This window comes from Macaca thibetana, chromosome X (assembly GCF_024542745.1).
Source record: "Macaca thibetana thibetana isolate TM-01 chromosome X, ASM2454274v1, whole genome shotgun sequence".
Lineage (NCBI taxonomy): Eukaryota > Metazoa > Chordata > Mammalia > Primates > Cercopithecidae > Macaca > Macaca thibetana.
The window spans coordinates 2,401,894-2,420,959 of record NC_065598.1 but is presented as its reverse complement, the minus strand read 5'-3'; the positions used below and the strand labels follow the sequence as shown (position 1 = coordinate 2,420,959).

The following is a 19,066-nucleotide window of genomic DNA, read 5'->3' as shown; positions in this document are numbered from 1 at the left end:
GGCTGCCTCATTTTTAAAGTGTGCTTTTTATAACTATTTTATGTCCTAATCCTCACTACGTGATAGCAATTATAAGAAAATTGAATGTGCAACACCACCTATTCTATAAGTTAAGGCTTGAGGTCAAAAATATATATTGAAATAACTGAACAAAATAAAAGTCATGTCAGACAGTAACCTGCAGTTCTTTTAACTTTGCATTAAGTATGTAGAGTTAGAACATAATAATATTCAGGGGAAAAAAGATGCACTAAATCAGTATGGTTTTTTATTTATTTATTTATTTATTTTGAGACAGGATTTCACTCTGGTTGTCCAGGCTGAAGTGCAGTGGTGAAATCTCAGCTCACTGCAACCTCCTCCTCCCAGGGTCAAGCAATCCCCCCGCCCCACCCTCCCGAGCAGTCGGGAGTACAGGTGTATGTCACCACACCCCGCTAATTTTTGTATTTTTAATAGAGATGGGGTCTTGCTGTTTCCCATGCTGGTCTTGAACTCCTAGGCTGAAGCAATGCTCCTGCCTCAGCCTCCCCACATGCTGGGATTGCAGGTGTGAGCCACCACGCCTGGCCCAGTGTGGATTTTTAAATAGATTTCAGAAGGGAAGGGAAAATTCATGATGTTAATGAGTCTTAAACAGGATGGGCGTTGTGGCGCATGCCTGTGATCCCAGCTACTTGGGAGGCTGAGGCAGGAGAATTGCTTGAACCCAGGAGGCAGAGGTTGCAGTGAGCTGAGATCATGCCACTGCACCCCAGCCTGGGCGACAGAGCCAGGATCCATCTCAAAAAAAAAAAAAGAAAAAGAGAGAGAGAGAGGTAACAGACCAGAAAGGCATGGTGGCTCACGCCTGTAATCCAGCACTTTGGAAGGCTGAGATGGGCAGGAGCAGGTCACGTGAGCCGAGGAGTTCAAGACCACCCTAGTAAACATAGTGAGACCCTGTCTCTACCAAAAAAAAAAAAAATTAGCTGGGCCTGTTAGCACATGCCTGTGGCCCCAGATACTTGGGAGGCTGAGGTGGGAGGATCACTTGAGCCTGGGAGATTGAGGCTGCAGTGAGCTGAGATCATGTCACTGCACTCCAGCCTGGGTAACAGAGCAAGGCCCTGTCTTTAAAATAACAACAAAAAAAGGAAGATTGTTAAACATAAGAATTATTTTTCTGTTGAAGAAGAGTTTTGAGTGCTTCTTTTTGGTGAGCAGAGTTGAGAAGACATTTGAGTAAGGATGTGACAAGTGAGATCCATATTTAGTATCTACAGGACTTCAATCTCTGTTTTACCAAAAAAGTAACCTTAATTGCTTTGTATTTATTTTTAGGAATAAGCATGGGCCTTTCCTCCTCTTTGTTTCCTTTTTGCACGTCCACATCCCTCTTATCACTATGGAGAACTTCCTCGGGAAGAGTCTCCACGGGCTGTATGGGGACAACGTAGAGGAGATGGACTGGATGGTAGGTAAGTGCCCTTCCAGGGAAAACGGGCTGCTTCCCCTCCAGCAACAGAAGCAGGAAAGGAAACAAAGAACGAGAAGGTTAAAGACAGAAGAGGCAGAATAGCGATTGCAGTGCGACTGGATTTTAAGAGTCCAAAATATTATAGGACAGATCTTCACTCCATTAGCAGAGAGTGAATTCCATAACACGTGCATGGAAGGCATTGCTATTCGACCAAAGATGTCCACGTCTTAATCCCATGTGCAGAAAGAATGATAGCCCCAAAGCTGTCCACTCCCTAGACAGAATAATGGCTGCAAAGACGTCCACGTCCTAATCTTGATATGGTAGACAGAAAAATGGCCAAAGGTAGCCACTTTCTAATCCCCATGTGGGAGACAGAATAATGACCCCAAAGATGTCCACATCCTAATTCCCATGTGGAAGACAGAATAATGACTCCAAAGATGTCCACGTATTAATCCCCATGTGTTAGATACAATAATGACCTCAGAGATTTCCATGTCTTAATTCCCAAGTGGCATACAGAATTTTGGCCCCAAAGATGTCTACATCCTATCGTCGTGTGGTAGACAAATGAAAGAAAGAGCAGAGAAAATTCCTCTCTGCTGTAGAGTGGCTAGTGGCTCCCCTGCACTAAAAATAGGACTACATTTCCTCCTCTCGCCTACAAAAGCCCCATGACCTGCTGCTGCCCAGATCCTCGTCTGATCTCCACCCAACCCCTTTGTCCTCCCCACCTGCTGCATTCTGGCCACGTGGACACCACACAGTATCTTTCACATTTGTCCCCTGTCAGGGCTTCCACACCTGCTGTTCCCTCCTGGAATGCTTCCTCAGGCTTCGCTGGCTCCTCTTCAGAGCCTGCCCTGACTCACCCCTAACGTAGCTCCTCCCCAATCATCTTCTCCCCCATTCTCCTGTGGTCCTTTTTTGTTTTGCCTTTGTTTTCCTCCTCCTCTTCCTCCTTTCTCCTCCTCCCCCTCCTTTCTCCTCCTCCCCCTCTTCTTCTTCTTCTTCTTCTTCTTCATATTTCTCCTCCTTCTCCTCCTCATCCTCCTTCTTCTCCTTCTCCTCCTTCTCCTCCTCCTTCTTCTTCTTCCTCTTCCACTTCTTCCTCTTCTTCTTCTTTCTTCTTTCTGTCTTCTTTCTTCTTTTTTTCCTAACACAGCACCACCATTGTTTCTCTTCATGACCATGTGTTAGGTGGGTCGATTTTCCATGTTCCCCCAGGAGAATGTAAACTCCTGTGGGTCTGGATTGTTTTGCCTCATTCACTCATCATATTTCCTGGGTTTAGAACAGGATGGAAGGGGAATATCGCTTGAGTGAGTCAGGGCTGGGTGAGTACCTGTATATGGGCACAGCACATCCCTGCCTCCCAAAAAAGAACTTAGGAATCCCAGGGTTTAGGTGGTGGTGGGCTTGAGAATCCCAGGATCCTCAGAATAATTGCCGTCAGAGATCTGGGTGAAAGATGTGTTTTTAAAACATTTTGTTTCCTTAACAAGCTAGGCAAGGAAGGAGAAAAAGTTAATTGTGTGTGTATGTGACAGGGTCTCATTTTTTTTTTTTTTTTTTTTTTTTTGAGATGGTGTCTCACTCTGTTGCCCAGGCTGGAGTGCAATGGCACGGTCTCGGCTCACTGCAACCTCTGCCTCCCAGGTTCAAGCGATTCTCCTGCCTCAGCCTCCAGAGTAGCTGGGATTACAGGCACCTGCCACCATGCCTCGCTAATTTTTATATTTTTAGTAGAGATGGGGTTTCACTATGTTGGCCAGGCTGGTCTCGAACTGCTGACCTCATGATCTGCCCGCCTCGGCCTCCCAAAGTGCTGGGATTACAGGCGTGAGCCACCGCGCCTGGTCGACAGGGTCTCATTCTTACCCAGGCCGGAGTGCAGTGGTGCAACCACGGTTCACTGCACCGTAGTTTCCCAGGCTCAAGCAATCCTCCCACCTTAGCCTCCCCAGTACCTGGGACCACAGGTGTGCGCTACCACACCCGGCTAATTTTTTTATTATTTGTAGAGACGAGTTTTTGCTGTGTTGTTCAGGCTAGTCTTAAACTCATAGGCTCAATGAGCCTCCTGCCTCAGCCTCCCAAATTGCTGAGATTTCAGGCATGAGGCACTGTGCCCGGCCTGTGAGTGGCATTAATGACACGAGTGCCCTCGTGTGTGACTGCAAGAAGCTCAGCGTCACTGTTGAGGACTGGTCTGCATTTTCAGCCCATGCTTCCTTCTCTGGAATGTTCACATGCCTCACTTTTTTTTTTCTTTTTTTTTTTTTGAGACCAAGTCTCACTCTGTCACCCAGGCTGGAGTGCAGTGGTGTGATCTCGGCTTATGGCAATCTCCACTTCCCGGGTTCAAGCTATTCTCCTGCCTCAGCCTCCCAAGTAGCTGGTACTACAGGCATGTGCTACCACGCCCGGGTAATTTTTGTATTTTTAGTAGAGATGTAGTTTCACCATCTTGGCCAGGCTGGTCTCCAACTCCTGACCCCAAATGATCCTCCTGCCTTGACCTTCTAAAGTGCTGGGATTACAGGTGTGAGCCACTGCGCCCAGCCTACATGCCACACTTTTAAGTTTTTGATATTTTGTCCTTGTAGGTTGCCTAAAATTCTGAGCAAAGGATGGGGTGCACATAAAGTCAGACATCAATCTCCAACAAATGATATCAAAATTAAACAACTGACTTCCATTATGCGTTAAAACTAAGGATTCATTCTTGTGGATAGCCTCCAAATACTAAAGCATACACTTCGGGCTTCATTTCTGATATTTTTCTATTTCGACGGCCTCAAAAACATCTGTTCTTTGCAGGACAGATCCTTGACACTTTGGATATGGAAGGTTTGACCAACAGCACCCTCATTTATTTTACATCAGATCATGGGGGTTCCCTAGAGAATCAACTTGGACGCACCCAGTACGGTGGCTGGAATGGAATTTATAAAGGTGAGGCTAAGATGCTCCCAGATCCTCATCTTGCAAGTTTATCTCTTCCCCGCAATTCCCAACAGGGCAGTCTCTTCCAGGAGGGTCAATATTATTGCTCAAGGACAGTGATTTTTCCTCTCCAGGGCAAAAGTGATAATTTGACATACTCAGTTTGAATTTTTGTTCCTGGACCAAACTGAGGGTCAGGCTGCTTATTCTGGTGGTTCAAAACTGAGATGCAGATGACCTGGGAGAGGAGGGAGTTTATTTCTGTGACCGGTTACAGGGAGGAGGCCTGGACGTTATTGCCTGACCAACTCACAATTACAAAGTTCTCCAGAGCTTCTATACCTTCTAAGCTGTATGTCTACGTGTAAGTGTGCATTCATCTAAAGACATTAGCGATTAACTTCTCATCTATAACTAAGGTCTGAGTCCTGAAGACCTTCCTCTGGAGCCCCAGTAAATTGACTTAATCTAGATGGGTCCAGGTGGCCGGGCATGGTGGTTCACGCCTGTCATCCCAGCACTTTGGGAAGCCGAGGCGGGCAGATCACCTGAAGTCAGGAATTTGAGACCAACCTGGCTAACATGGTGAAACCTCGTCTCTACTAAAAATACAAAAATTAGCTGGGTATGGTGGCACACGCCTGTAGTCCCAGCTACTCGGGAGGCTGAGGCAGGAGAATCGCTTGAACCTGGGAGGTGGAGGTTGCGGTGAGCTGAGATCGTGCCACTGCACTCCAGCCTAAGCAATAGAGGAAGTCACCATCTCAACAACAACAAAAATAATAAAATAAATAAATAAATGAATAGGTCCAGGTGCCAGAGCTGATTATCCTTACCTTGTCTCCTGCTAAATCACAGAGGTCTGGGGAGTTTTTTCAGACCTCCAATAAAACTTGTTTAATCCTAAACGGATCCTGCTAAGAATTCCTTTGTTATCTTGTCACACTTCAAGGCCCAGGAGAGGCCTGGGCAAAACTCTTGGGGGGCTTTTGTTACATCTCAGCCTTTGCATAAGGGCACTGGTGGTTTCAGCTTTTAAGATGTAACTTCACCACTCGGGCAGTGCTGAAACAGTTGTTACGGAGGCCTGCGTTACTGAGACCTGGCCTGCCACGTTTTTGTGCATAATTAAGGAGTTTTTAGATTATCAAGTTGTGTAACCATCATCATGTGGCCCACCACTGTTTATCTTCAGAACATTTCACCACCTCACAAAAAAATCCTGTACTCATAGCAGTCACTCCCTGTCCCCCGTGCTAACATCCATCACCCAAAAACTTGTTTTTGGTTTGTTTACTATTTAATTTTTTAAATTATTTTTTGTAAAGATAGGGTCTTGTTATGTTGCCCAGGCTAGTCTGAAACTCCTGAACTCAAGCAGCCCTCCCAGCTGGGCCTCCCAAAGTGCTGGGATTCCAGGCGTAAGCCACCATGCCTGGCCACAACATTATTTTGTATCATTGTGTATTTTCCTACTCTAGACATTTATGTAAATGAAATCATACAATATGTGGGTTTTCTTGTGAATGGTTTCTTTTACTTAGCGTGATGTTTCTGAGGTTCATCTGTGTTGTGGAAATGTTTCATTCCTTTCCATGGCTGAATATATTCTATTGTATGGACTCAGGTTTGAATTTTACCTTCAGACAATGCATCCAAGAAGGATAAGGCCAGGCGCAGTGGCTCTCACCTGTAATCCCAGCACTTTGGGAGACCGAGGCAGGCAGATCACTTGAGGTCAGGAGTTTGAGACCAGCCTGGCCAACATGGTGAAACCTCATCTTTACTAAAAATACAAAAATTAGCCAGGCGTGGTGGCACACGCCTGTAATCCCAGCTGAGGAGGCTGAGGCAGGAGAATTGCTTGAACCTGGGAGGTGAAGGTTGTAGTGAGCTGAGATTGTGCCACTGCACTCTCGCCTGGGTGACAGAGTAGGACTCTGTCTCAAAAAAAAAAAAAAGGAAGAAGGGTAGACACCTAGCTGGCCACATTATATTCAAACCTGGATTCCATTGTTTCCAAGCACGCCATTATTTCATGTCCCACAAAGATTCTAAAATGTGCTGCCCTGTGTACATGACTTCACACTGTTGTGCTTACACATTTTGTCATCTCCCTGCTTACAGAGCTTTATTTTTCAGTCCTTGAAAGAACCTTTGTAGGCTGATGTTGGCAAATATACCTATGATGTATATTTGCTTTGAAGTAGATGGATCCATCAGTCTAGTACACATGTAAAACGGGATATATAAATGCCAGCTACATCCACTAATGCCTTCCCGAAACAACTTCACATTGAAGGCCTGACTCCTCAGAAACCTTTATCTCATTGCCATTGATGTTAATGTATTCTCTACCCAGTCTGGTTCTCTGTGCCATGAAGAACGTCAGTATTATAAACTGGGGCAGTTTAAACAACAGGAATTTATCCTGTCCTGGCCCTGGAGACCAGGAGTTTGAGATCAAGGTGTCTCAGGGAAATGTGCCCTCCAGAAGCCCTAGGGGAGGCTCCTTTCTGCCTCTGCCAACGCCTGGGGGCCCCGGGTGTCCCTGGGCTTGTGGACACACCACTCCAGTCTGCCTCCGTCTCCGCGTGGCCTTCTGCTCTGCGTCTGTGTCTCCTCTTATAAGGACAACAGTCATTTGCAGTGAAGGACCTAACTTAATCCAATGCACACTAACCAATAACAAGGTTAATAAAAAATATAAAATCAAACCTCTACAGGGGAACTACATGAGATTGAATGTTTTAATGTCACTAAAACAAAGAGGGAGAAACTGAGAGACTCAGGGAGAGAGAAACTTAAAACAAGTGAAACATGCAGAAAAGTGAAAGCAGCCAGGCTGAGCATCTATTTCTGTTTTTTAACCACTTTCTTTTGTCTGTGTTCAAACACAGGTGGGAAGGGCATGGGAGGATGGGAAGGTGGGATCCGCGTGCCTGGGATCTTCCGCTGGCCCGGGGTGCTCCCGGCCGGCCAAGTGATTGGCAAGCCCACAAGTCTGATGGACGTGTTCCCCACCGTGGTCCAGCTGGCAGGCGGTGAGGTGCCCCAGGACAGGTACAGAACAACCCAAAGAAACAATTCAGCTTTGCACAGACACAGCAACACTTATGACAAATGAAAATGTCACTCTGGCATTGCAGTAAGGCATCCATGAAATTGTTCCCAGACCAATCCGAGGGTCGGGCTACTTATTCTCATGGCCCAATAACGTGATGCAAATGAACTAGGAAAGAAAGGAGTTTTATTTCTGTAACCAGGTATGGGGAGAAGGGCTGGAAATTATCACTAGACCGACTCCAAATTACAAAGTTTTCCAGAGCTGCTATATCTTCTAAGATGTATGTCCACATGTAAGTGTGTACTCATCTAAAGACATAAGTGATTCCACTTCCTTTTATCTATAATTAAGGTGTGAGTCCTGAGGACCTTCCTCTGGAGCCTCAGTAAATTGACTTAATCTAAATGGTTCCAGGTGCTGGGGTGATTACCCTTATCTTGTCTCCCGCTAAATCATGGAGGTTTGGGGAGTTCCTTTAGACTCTCAATAAAACTTCATTGTGAAGGTCTGGGGAGTTTCTTCAGACCCCCAATAAAACGTGTTTAATCCTAAACGGGTCCTGTTAGGAATCCTTCATTATTTTGTCATGCTTCAAGGCCCAGGAAAGGCCTGGGCAGAACTTTTGGTGGGCTTTTGTTACCTTCCAGTCTTTGAGCGCTGGCTCTTTCAGCTTTTTTTTTTTTTTTTTTTGAGACTGAGTCTCACTCTGTCGCCCAGGCTGGAGTGCAGTGGTGCAATCTCGGCTCACTGAAACCTCCACCTCCTGGGTTCAAACGATTCTCCTGCCTCAGCCTCCCGAGTAGCTGGGATTACAGGCACGCACCAGCATGCCCGGCTAATTTTTGTGTTTTTAGCTGGGACGGGGTTTCACCATGTTGGCCAGGCTGGTCTCGAATTCCTGACCTCAGGTGATCCACCTGCCTTGACCTCCCAAAGTGCTGGGATTACAGATGTGAGCCACCGTGCCCGGCCAATTAATTACTTTTTAGCCAAAGGTGACGTTTGGTGGTGACTAACGTGGGCCGCTGCTGCATTCTTCTTCTAAGCGTGCTAATGCACACACACGCCTTCCATCCATCTGCGCTCACACCCGGACTTTCCCTCCACTGATACAACATAGAGTGCAGCACCTGGGGTTGGGACTGGCAGATGTTGGAGGGACAAATGTCCAAAGTCCCTGTTCCAACCCTGAGCCATGCCATGTTCCTTCCTGCAGAGTGATTGACGGCCAAGACCTTCTGCCCTTGCTCCTGGGAACAGCCCAGCACTCAGACCATGAGTTCCTGATGCATTATTGTGAGGGGTTCCTGCATGCAGCCAGGTGGCATCAACGGGACAGTGAGTAGGGGAGCCCCTTCCTAACAGCCTTCGGGAAAGAGTCCCTCTGTGGAGGAAAGCACCGTGCCCTAGAACAGGCTGGGGGTGGAGCTGCATTCCAGAGTCCATCTCCACGTCTCCGCGCTTCCGTTTTTCTCCACGAGCTTTTTTTTTTTTTTTTTTTTTTGAGGTGGAGTCTCGATCGGTCCCCAGTCTGGAGTGCAGTGGCGCGAACCCGGCTCACTGCAACCTCCGCCTCCCGGGTTCAAGCGAGTCTCCTGTCTCAGTCTCCCGGGTAACTGGGATTACAGGCGCCCACCACCGCGCCGAGCTAATTTTTGTATTTTTAGTAGAGACGGGGTTTCACCACGTTGGTCAGGCTGGTCTCGAACTCCTGACCTCAGATGATCCGCCCGCCTTGGCCTCCCAAAGTGCTGGGATTACAAGCGTAAGCCACCGCGCCCAGCCTCTCCACGAGCTTTTTAAATTTGGTTTTTGTCAGTATGTGTCCCTCTCATTCCAGCGACATGCCTTCTGAGATCACCTGTCAATCGTCTTCAAACGATGGAGAATTGTTCCCCATAGTTTAAACACCATGTATGGGCTGTATTTCATTCTTTCTTCCCTGTGCTATATGAAGTGCAACTTTTGTCATCATCACACACACGTATGTGCATGCATACACACATGCACACACACATACTTGCACACACATGTGTTCAAGACTTTTCTAGTCTCCTTTTTTTCTTATTTTTTTGTAATTTTTTTTTGAGACTAGTCTTCTTTGTCGCTCAGGCTGGAGTGCAGTGGTGCGATCTCGGCTCACTGCAACCACAGTCTCCCGGGTTCAAGTGATTCTCCTGCCTTAGCCTCCTGAGTAGCTGGGATTACAGGTGCCCACCACTACACCTGGCTAATTCCTTGTATTTTTAGTAGAGTTGGGGTTTCACCATGTTAGGCAGGCTGGTCTCGAACTCCTGGCCTCAAGTGATCCACCCTCCTCGGCCTCCCAAAGTGCCGGGATGACAGGTGTGAGCCACCATGCCTGGCCTCCAATTTTTCTTTATTTATTAAATTGAAACAAGGTCTCAGTATGTTGCCCAGGCAACTCCTGGGTTCAAGTAATCCACCCATCTTGGCCTCCAAAAATGCTGAAATTACAGGTGTGAGCCACCACGTCCAGCCTTTTGTAGTCTATTTTATGCATCTAGATGTGCTTCCAAATGTTTTAATCACCTGACCTTAAAATGATTTCATCTTCTTTGTGAACAATTACAGGCGCATTCCTGTAATCCCAGCTACTTGTGAGGCTGAGGCAGGAGAATCGCTTGAACCCAGGAGGCGGAGGTTGCACCACTGCACTCTAGCCTGGGCGACAGAGCAAGACTCTGTCTCAAAAAAAAGAAAAGAAAAAAAAAAAACTGACCAAGTGCAATTCACAGGCACTTCGTGCTTTCACAGTGTTGTGCAACCTCCACGTCTGTGTAGCTCCAGAACATTTTCATCACCCCAAAAGCAGACACTGCCTATCAGCAGTCACTCCCCATTCCACACCCTACAGGCCCTGGAAACCACTACTCTACTTCCTGTCTTTATGTGTTTCCCTATCCTTGACATTCAATATGAATGGAATCATGCAATGTGTGCTCTTTTGTAACTTCTTTCTCTGAGCATAGTATTTTCAGGGTTCATTGATGTTGCAGCCGGTGTCAGTGTGTCATTGCTTTCCATAGCTACACAGTACTCCATGTAAGATGTACGATGTTTTGTTTATCTGTCCATCCAATGCATCCAATGGACGCTTGGGTTATTCCTACCCTTTAGCCCTTATGAAGATGCCATTCTCCAGCACTGCGCCCTATCTCTCTATACCAACTCGGTAATTATTGTCTTTCCACCAGAAGGAACCACGTGGAAAGTCCACTTTGTGACCCCGGTGTTCCAGCCAGAGGGAGCCGGTGCCTGCTATGGAAGAAAAGTCTGCCCATGCTTTGGGGAAAAAGTACTCCACCACGATCCACCTTTGCTCTTTGACCTCTCAAGAGACCCTTCTGAGACCCACGTCCTCACACCAGCCTCAGAGCCTGTGTTCTATCAGGTGATGGAACGAGTCCAGCGGGCTGTGCGGGAACACCAGCGGACACTCAGCCCGGTTCCTCTGCAGCTGGACAGGCTGGGCAACATCTGGAGACCATGGCTGCAGCCCTGCTGTGGCCCATTCCCCCTCTGCTGGTGCCTTAGGGAAGACGGCCCACAATAAATGTCTGCAATGAAAAGCTGGAACCCCGATTCCTAAATTTTGTCACTCAAAGTGAAACAAACCAGCTGACCGTGGTGGCTGTCATCCCAGCACTTTAGAAGGCCACCACGGGAGGATCACTTGAGGCCAGGAGTTCAAAACCAACCTGGGCAACATGATGAAACTCTAGCTCTACAAAAACAAAAATAAAAAAAATTAGCCTGCATGGTGGCACACGCCTGTAGTCCTAGCTACTCAGGAGGCTAAGGCAGGAGGATCATTTGAGCACAGGAGTTGGAGGCTGCACTGAGCTATGATCGCACCACTGCACCCCAGCCTGGGCAACAGAGCAAGACCCTGTCTCAAAAAAGAAAGAAAACAAAAAAATGAAACAAACTTCAGCATCATGTTAAGATATCTATTTGCATAAGGATGAATAGTTTCTCCCTGTGAAGAAAACAAAGAAAAAGGCAAGAAAAAGTAGAAATGAACAATAAACATTGGCCAGGTGCAGTGGCTCACGCCTGTAATCCCAGCACTTTGGGAGGCAGAGGCGGGCAGATCACTTGAGGTCAGGAGGTCGAGACCAGCCTGACCAACATGGTGAAACCCTGTCTCTATCAAAACAAAACAAAACAAAAAGAAGCCAGGCGTGGTGACGTACGCCTGTAATCCCAGCTACTCAGGAGGCTGAGGCAGAAGAATTGCTTGAAGCCGGGAGGCGGAGGTTGCAGTGAGCTGAGATCATACCACTGCACCGCAGCCTGGGTGATACAGCAAGACTGTCTCATCAAAAATAAACAAACAAACAAACAGTAATAATAAATCATTGAATGATCACTCAGACACCCAAACTGGAGAGGCAAAGTATCTCCTGGAGTCGGGGAGGATTCTGTCAATGGACCCCAGCTCGGTCTGGAAGAGTCTGCCCTGTAGCCCCAAACAGCCCAAGTCCCAGCAAAGGCGCCTCTGTGGCTTACAGATTTGCACATGAACAGGAGATAGGCCCCAAAGATAAAAACGGACACTGATGTGGCTTTGTCTGTGGTGCCCATTTATAGTGTTTGTTTATTGTTTAAAACCACAAGGATGAACTGTGCTTCCCGTTGGAACTGTTTTCAAGTGGTTTTCCTTTGTCCCCAATGCCCCAGGTGATGTGGGCAAACTCAGGCTATGGAAGTCGCACTGTACAGGCAGGGTCCGCCCCAGCTCTGAGCTGCGAGGTCATTGCATAATCAGGCTGTGCCTTAATTGTCTGGGCTGCTAGAATGAAAATACCACAAACTGGGTATCATCAAGAATATTTCTTGCAGTTCTAGAGGCTGGATGTTCAAGACCATGGCATGACAGAATCTGTGTCTGGGGAGAGCCTGTTTCTCGGTTCACAGCTGCCGCCTTCTTCCCATGTCTTTACACAGTCATCCCTCTGTGCCTGTCTGTGTCCTACCTCTGATTCTTGTTTTTTGGGGTTTTTTTTGAGATGGAGTCTTGTTGCGTTGCCCAGGCTGGCGTGCAATGGTGTGATCTCGGCTCACTGCAACCTCTGCCTCACGTTCAAGCGATTCTCCTGTCTCGGCCTCCCTCGTAGGTGGGACTACAGGCGTGTACCGCCACGCCCAGCTAATTTTTGTATTATTTAGTAGAGGCAGGTTTTCGCCATGTTGCCCAGGCTGGTCTGGAACTCCCGACCTCAAGTGATCCACCCGCCTTGGCCTTCCAAAGTGCTGGGATGACAGGCTGAGCCACTGCGCCCGGCCCTAATCTCTTCTTATAAGGACCCCACTCCTATTGGAATAGGGCCCCCTCTTGTGACCTCATTTTAAAGGATGAATAAAAACCTTATTCCTGTGAATTTGAGGGCAACACAATTCAGTCCCCAGCACATTCTCTCCTGGGAGTAAGGAGGTCTTTCCAGTAGTTCTTTCTGTCTCCAGGTTCAAGCAACAGGTCGCTCCTCCCACTCTTCCAAGCCTAGGTATGTGATGAGCAATGCCCCACCTTGTCACCACCTCAAGAACGTGTCCTCAATTTATCCAATCCATATCAGCCTCCAAGAATTCAGACTGTGCGTAGAGACCAAAAAAGTCAAATCCATCTCCAGCCAATTCTCTTGAGTCAAGAAAGAAATAGTAGGCCAGGTGTGATGGCTCACATCTGTAGTCCCAGCACTTTAGGACACTAAGATGGCTTGAGGCCAGGAGTTTCAGACCAGCTGGGACAACATAGCGAGACCCTGCCTCCACATAAAATTTAAATAATTAGGTGTGGTGACACGTGCCTGTAGTCCCACCTACTTGGGAGGCTGAGGTGGGAGGATCACTTGAGCCTTTGGCCTCCCAAAGTGTTCAAGACTACACTGAGCTATGATCGTGCCACTACACTCTAGCCTGGGCGACAGGGTGAGACCTCATCTCTAAAAAGAAAGGAAGGAAGGAAAGGAAAGAAGCAAAAAGAAAAAGGAAGAAAGGGAGGAAGGGGTGGCAGGGAGAACCAGTTAACCCCTATTGGTTTCCCATCGCCATGGCTATTGGAACAAGACCCAGTACTTCGGGTCAGCTGTGCCGGATGTTCCCAGCCCATAGAGTCACCTTTAAGTTCTTCAGCATCCACTGGGGAGAGTCACCTCTGTCTCCACACTTGGCCACACTCTTGACCTTGATGGCTTTGAAGCCAAAGTCCGCATGGAGGCTCCATGTGCTGAAAGTCATGTTAGACCCTCAGGGTCAGGGCTTACCCACCCTTTCCATCCCCACAACCTCCCGCAAATATGACTTCTGGAGCACCAGCTCCTACTGCCCCCAGGCCCCATTTCCAAATCCTGGGCACCCAAGACAGCTCAGTGTGTTTACATAATTTACCGAAGCGCACCCAAAGCTCTTTTCTCGCTAGTTCTCAGGAATCTCCACTCCCAGCAGCATAGAATTTCTTCCAAGGATCCAATCTCTGCTCCACCCCATTAAACCTCCCTGCAGAACTGCTTCTGGACTGTCTCCTGCCCGCCTCCCTCCAGGCCTAGGCCTGGCCTTCTCCATCTGTGCGATAGAGGCTCAGCAAGAAATCCCAGTTGGGAAGCCCTCAAAGATTAAAAAAAAAAAAGTTATTTAAAAAATTTTTTTAGAGACAGGGTCTTGCTCTGTCACCCAGTCTGGAGTGCAATGGTGCAATCACAGCTCACTGCAACCTGAAATTCCTGCGCTCAGGTGACTCTCCCACCTCAGCCTCCCAAGTAGCTGGGACTAGAGGCACACCACCATGCCCGGCTAACTTAAATTTTTTTTTTCTTTTTTTTTTTGTAGATACAGGGTCTCTCTGTGTTTCCCAGGCTGTTCTCAAACTCCTGGTTTCAAGCAATCCTTCCCCTTAGTCTCCCAAAGCACTGGGATTACAGGTGTGAGCCACCAAGCCTGTCTGATAAAAGCTCTTTTAGAGTAACAGGACAAAGAGAGAAGCAATAAACAGTGCTCAAGAACTAGCTCCAAACAGATGGCCAGCGTAATCAATGTAAATGAACTAAATTTGCCAATTAAAAGTGAATGGTCTTTTCTAAATAGAATTCCCAGCACCATTTTGGGAGATTCCAATTCACTAAATGCAGGGAGGGGGGCTCCTGACTGTATTGTCGTGAACAAGCACCCCCATCATCCCATCTCAGGGGCGTGTGGGGCAGCTCCCTCATTTATGAAAATCCTTACTCAGTGAATTTAAGGAGGGGCTTCTGAATCCATGTTTTCAACACAAACTTCCACCCCCGCCTCCCCGACCTTACTGATTCCATTTGGTAAGCATAGAGAACTGAGTTGCAAAGGAAAAAAAAAAAAAATGGCATAAATGTTGGAGGCAGAATAATGGTGAGGAGGACCTGGATATACTTCCCACCTATACACCCAACATAGAGTCTTGTGGCTGGTCAGGCACAGTGGCTCACCTGTAATCCCAGTACTTTGGGAGGCCAAAGCAGGAGGACTGCTTGAGGCAAGAGTTTGAGAACAGCTTATGCAACATAGTGGGACCTAGTCTCTACCAAAAAAATAAATTAACAAAAATGTGTCAGGGGTGATGGTGCACACCTGTAGTTCCACTTCCTTGGGAGGCGGTGACAGCCTCACCCTTGACAGCCTCAGCCTTGGAAGAAGAAAGTGCTGTTATCTTGAAGACTATGGAATCATTTTGCCCCTGACCAGTGGAAGAGAACCTAAGCAACCCCCTTTGAGGGAAAGTGGGTCTCTAAGCTAGCATTTCCTACAAAATACGAATTTATACTTTGACCAGATCTTGCGTTTTCTATGGGATGTGAGGGGGTGAGGTAAGACATGAAGGGGCTTGAGAAAATCAGTGACTAGAGGTCAAGAGAGACAAAAACAAAGGCTCACTGCAGCCTCAACTCTCAGCCTTGACCTTTCTAGAGGTCAAAAGAGTTAAAAACAAAACAAACAAACAACAAAAGGGGAGCCAAAGATACAAAAAAAGAATTAGGTGACAGGGTAATGAGCAAAACTGCATCATTCAAAAACAAAAGGATGAGTCACAGAAAAGATGGGGAGGGGTCGAGGGCCGGGCGGTTAATCAGAAGGAGTAATTTCAATAGCAGTCTCATGAAAGGAACAAAGATAAAAATAACAATTGGAATTAGCCGGGCGTGGTGGCGCGTGCCTGTAATTCCAGCTACTTGGGAGGCTGAGGCAGGAGAATCGCTTGAACCCAGGAGGCGGAGGTTGCAGTGAGCCAGGATCGCACCATTGCACTCCAGCCTGGACGACAGAGTGAGATACTATCTCAAAACAACAATAATAATAGTAATAAAAGAAGAAAGAAGGGCCCATCTAGCATTCCCGTTCCAGACTTAGAGAACAAGTCCAGCATCCGGAAGAGACATTTCAAACACCAAGTTTTGAGAAACTGAAATCGCAGCTTGATCGCTCTGGGCAGGTCCTAAGACCCTCCCCGACAAAAAGAAAAGGGGCTCCCTGTGCTCAAACCTAACTGGGTTTATTTTTCATTTTCATTTTCATTTATTTATTCTTTGGGACTGAGTGTCACTCTGTAAGTCAGCTAACACGCCCAGCTAATTTTTGCATTTTTAGTAGAGACGAGGCTTCACCATGTTGGCCAGGCTGGTCTCGAACTCCTGATCCCAGGTGACCCACTCGTCTCGGCCTCCCAAATTGCTGGGATCCCAGGTGGGAGCCACCGCGCCCGGTCAATCGTAACTGGGTTTAATCAGCTCCTCCTTAGCCCCGGCCTCCCCGTGTGACGACCTGGGAAAACCTGCTTCCAAGCGCAGGTTCCGGAGGTCCCGAGAGCCAGGAGATGACGCAGATGAAGGAGGGGCGGGCGCACACCCCAGATCCCGCAGCTGAGAGGGCGGAAGCCTTGGCACTAGCGGAGCCCAGGCGCGGAGTGCGAAGGGCAAGGTCCTGCGCTCTGGGACAGCGCTCGACCATGCGAGCCGCCGCGCGGAGGGGACGCGCCGCGCCCGCCGCCAGGTGCCAGGGACCCCGGGACGCGGCCCACACTAAGGCCTGGGGTGGGGACCTGGGGAGGGGGTCGCGAGCGCGGCGAGGGGCGCCCCAGGCGAGCCTGGGCCCCTGTAAAGGGCGTGGTTGTGTCCGGCGCCTTGTAGTCCCCAAAATGTAACTGGAGGCGCGTTCTGTGCCCGGGAAAGACGCCAGACAGCAGAGCCCAGGGATAGGGGGCGACTGAGGGGACGAGGGGGAGTGGAGGAGATCGAACTGAAGGGAAGCTGGAAGGGCAGGGAAAGAGAACAAAGGAGGAAGGGAAGGGAAGGCGGAGGAAGGCCGGCCGGGGCCTGGAGGGAGCGGAAACTGGGTCGGTCACGCCCTGCTGGGTCCTCCACCACCGGTAGAGGGTCGTGACTGCAAGTTGTCCAGGTTCTTGGCGTTTTGAACAAAGAGTTGGACAAAACGCCCAGCAAAGAAAGAATGAAGCAACAAAAGAAGGAAAGCAGGGATTTATTGAAAACGAAAGGACACGTCGCAGTGTGGGAGCCGACCAAGCAGCGGCTCAGGAGCCCGGGTACGGAATCTTCTTGGGTCCAAATACCCCCTAGAAGTTTCCCATTGGCCACTTCATCCTCACCTCATGTAACGGAAGTGTTGGCCCGCGATTAGTCTGATTGGTTGCAGACAGCAGCCAACCAGAGGCTGAAGTTACAAAATTCACAGTCCTGTGCAAACATCTGATTGGTTGCAAAAACCAACTAATCAGAGACTAAGGTGAAGTCACAAAGTTGCAAAGGAAGACTGGACCCGAAATCAATCTGATTGGTTGCAGACAGCCAATCTACCATCTGCCCAGCAGAAAAGGTCAAAGGGAAGCCTCTGGTCCTTTTGTTACCTAGGCATGGAAAGTTAGGATTTTCCCGCCAGGAGAGGTGGCTCATGCCTGCAATCCCAGCACTTTGGGAGGCCGAGGCGTGTGGATCACCTGAGGTCAGGAGTTTGAGACCAGCATGGGCAATATGGTGAAACCCGTCTCTACAAAAAATACAAAAATTAGGCCAGGCCTCTACTAAAAATACAAAAAAATTAGCCAGGCGTGGTGGCAGGCACCTGTGATCCCAGCTACTCAGGAGGCTGAGACAGGAGAATCGCTTGAACCCAGGAGGTGGAGGTTGCAGTGAGCCCAGATCATGCCATTGAACTGCAGCCTGGGCAACAAAAGTGAAACTCTGTCTCAAAAAAATAATAATAATAAAAATTTTAAAAATGAACAAAAAAGGAAAATTAGGATTTTCCTTTCAATTTAGTTCTAGGAAGTCGGCATGAAAACCCTTAGGTTCCCTGCCTCCAGACCCTATTCTCCTGCCTCAGCAGCGCTGCCCTGCCTCTCGCCACCCTCCAAGACACGCCCCATCCTGTCCCCTTCCGTGGCCATTACCCTGCTGGCCACACGGGATCCCTCCCCATGGCCTTATTCCTCCCCTGCTCCCCAGTACAGCCGTGTCCCCCCAAGCACCCTGAGACACACCCCTCGTTCGCGCCCTCCCCAGAGAGCACGGCCATGATCCCCCAACACTAAGACACCACCCACCCACTGCTGTTCAAGGACCATCCCCCAGCACTAAGCGACCACCCATCCATCCATCCATCCACTGCAGTTCAAGGACTGCTTGAGCCAATCCTCCCACCTCAGAATCAGGCAGAGGCTGCAGTAAACCACCATCATGCTACTACACTCCAGCCTGGGCAACACAGCAAGACCCCATCTCAAAACAAGAAACAAAAAGAATAATAAAGCAGACTGGTTGTTTCAAAGTAACTTTTCTTACAGGGTTAAAGCATGGGAGATTTTCTTAGCTCAGGTGAACTACACATCTTCTTTTTGCTTGCTCGAATCTTCTGATTTTCGGAAAACTGGCCTGTTTCCCTGTTCAGCTTGATGATGTGGCAATTAGCACGAGTGACTCCATTCCAGTTTGTTCTGAACTGTGTGGTCTAGTGTGGCAGGCCAGGTCTCACTAACGCAGGCCTCCGTAACAACTGTTTCAGCACTGACCGAGTGGTGAAGTTACATCTTAAAAGCTGAAACAACCAGTGCCCTTATGCAAAGGCTGGGATGTAACAAAAGCCCCCCAAGAGTTTTGCCCAGGCCTCTCCTGGGCCTTTGAAGCATGAGGAGATAATGAAGGAATTCTTAACAGGACCCATTTAGGATTAAACAAGTTTTATTGTGGGTCTTAAGGAACTCCCTAGACCTCCACAAACAAGCTTTACTGGGGACTAAAGGAACTCCCCAAAACTCTGTGACTTAGCAGGAGACAAGATAAGGGTAATCACCCCAGCACCTGGACCCATCTAGATTAAGTCAATTTACTGAGGCTCCAGAGGAAGGTCTCCAGGACTCAGACCTTAGTTACAGATGAGAAGTTAATCACTTATGTCTTTAGATGAATGCACACTTACCCTTAGACACAGAGCTTTGAAGGTATATAAGCTCTGGAAAGCTTTGTAATGTTGAGTTCGTTGGGAGAGAATTTCCAGGCCTTCCTCCTGTAACTGGTTACAGAATG

The 19,066-nt window shown here is 48.2% G+C and overlaps 2 protein-coding genes across 7 annotated transcripts in view; both read left to right on the top strand.

The window, feature by feature from the left end:
• ARSL (arylsulfatase L) overlaps nucleotides 1-11,081 on the top strand; it is a 32,076-nt gene extending 20,995 nt beyond the window's left edge. For 3 of the 4 annotated variants that reach the window (XM_050776652.1, XM_050776655.1, XM_050776654.1), the window contains 5 exons: nucleotides 1,324-1,460; nucleotides 4,289-4,423; nucleotides 7,315-7,477; nucleotides 8,698-8,819; nucleotides 10,700-11,081. In XM_050776652.1, coding sequence (XP_050632609.1) covers nucleotides 1,324-1,460; nucleotides 4,289-4,423; nucleotides 7,315-7,477; nucleotides 8,698-8,819; nucleotides 10,700-11,058 — 916 coding nt within the window. In that variant the 3' untranslated portion in view covers nucleotides 11,059-11,081. The remainder of the gene's footprint in view (nucleotides 1-1,323; nucleotides 1,461-4,288; nucleotides 4,424-7,314; nucleotides 7,478-8,697; nucleotides 8,820-10,699) is intronic. The other variant, XM_050776653.1, reaches the window with a different exon arrangement.
• A 5,248-nt stretch (nucleotides 11,082-16,329) lies between these two features.
• The window catches only part of ARSD (arylsulfatase D), a 29,278-nt gene continuing 26,541 nt past the window's right edge, over nucleotides 16,330-19,066 (top strand). For 2 of the 3 annotated variants that reach the window (XM_050776645.1, XM_050776647.1), the window contains exon 1: nucleotides 16,330-16,520. In XM_050776645.1, coding sequence (XP_050632602.1) covers nucleotides 16,345-16,520 — 176 coding nt within the window. In that variant the 5' untranslated portion in view covers nucleotides 16,330-16,344. Of the gene's footprint in view, nucleotides 16,521-16,574; nucleotides 17,071-19,066 lie in introns of those variants that run through there. The other variant, XM_050776646.1, reaches the window with a different exon arrangement.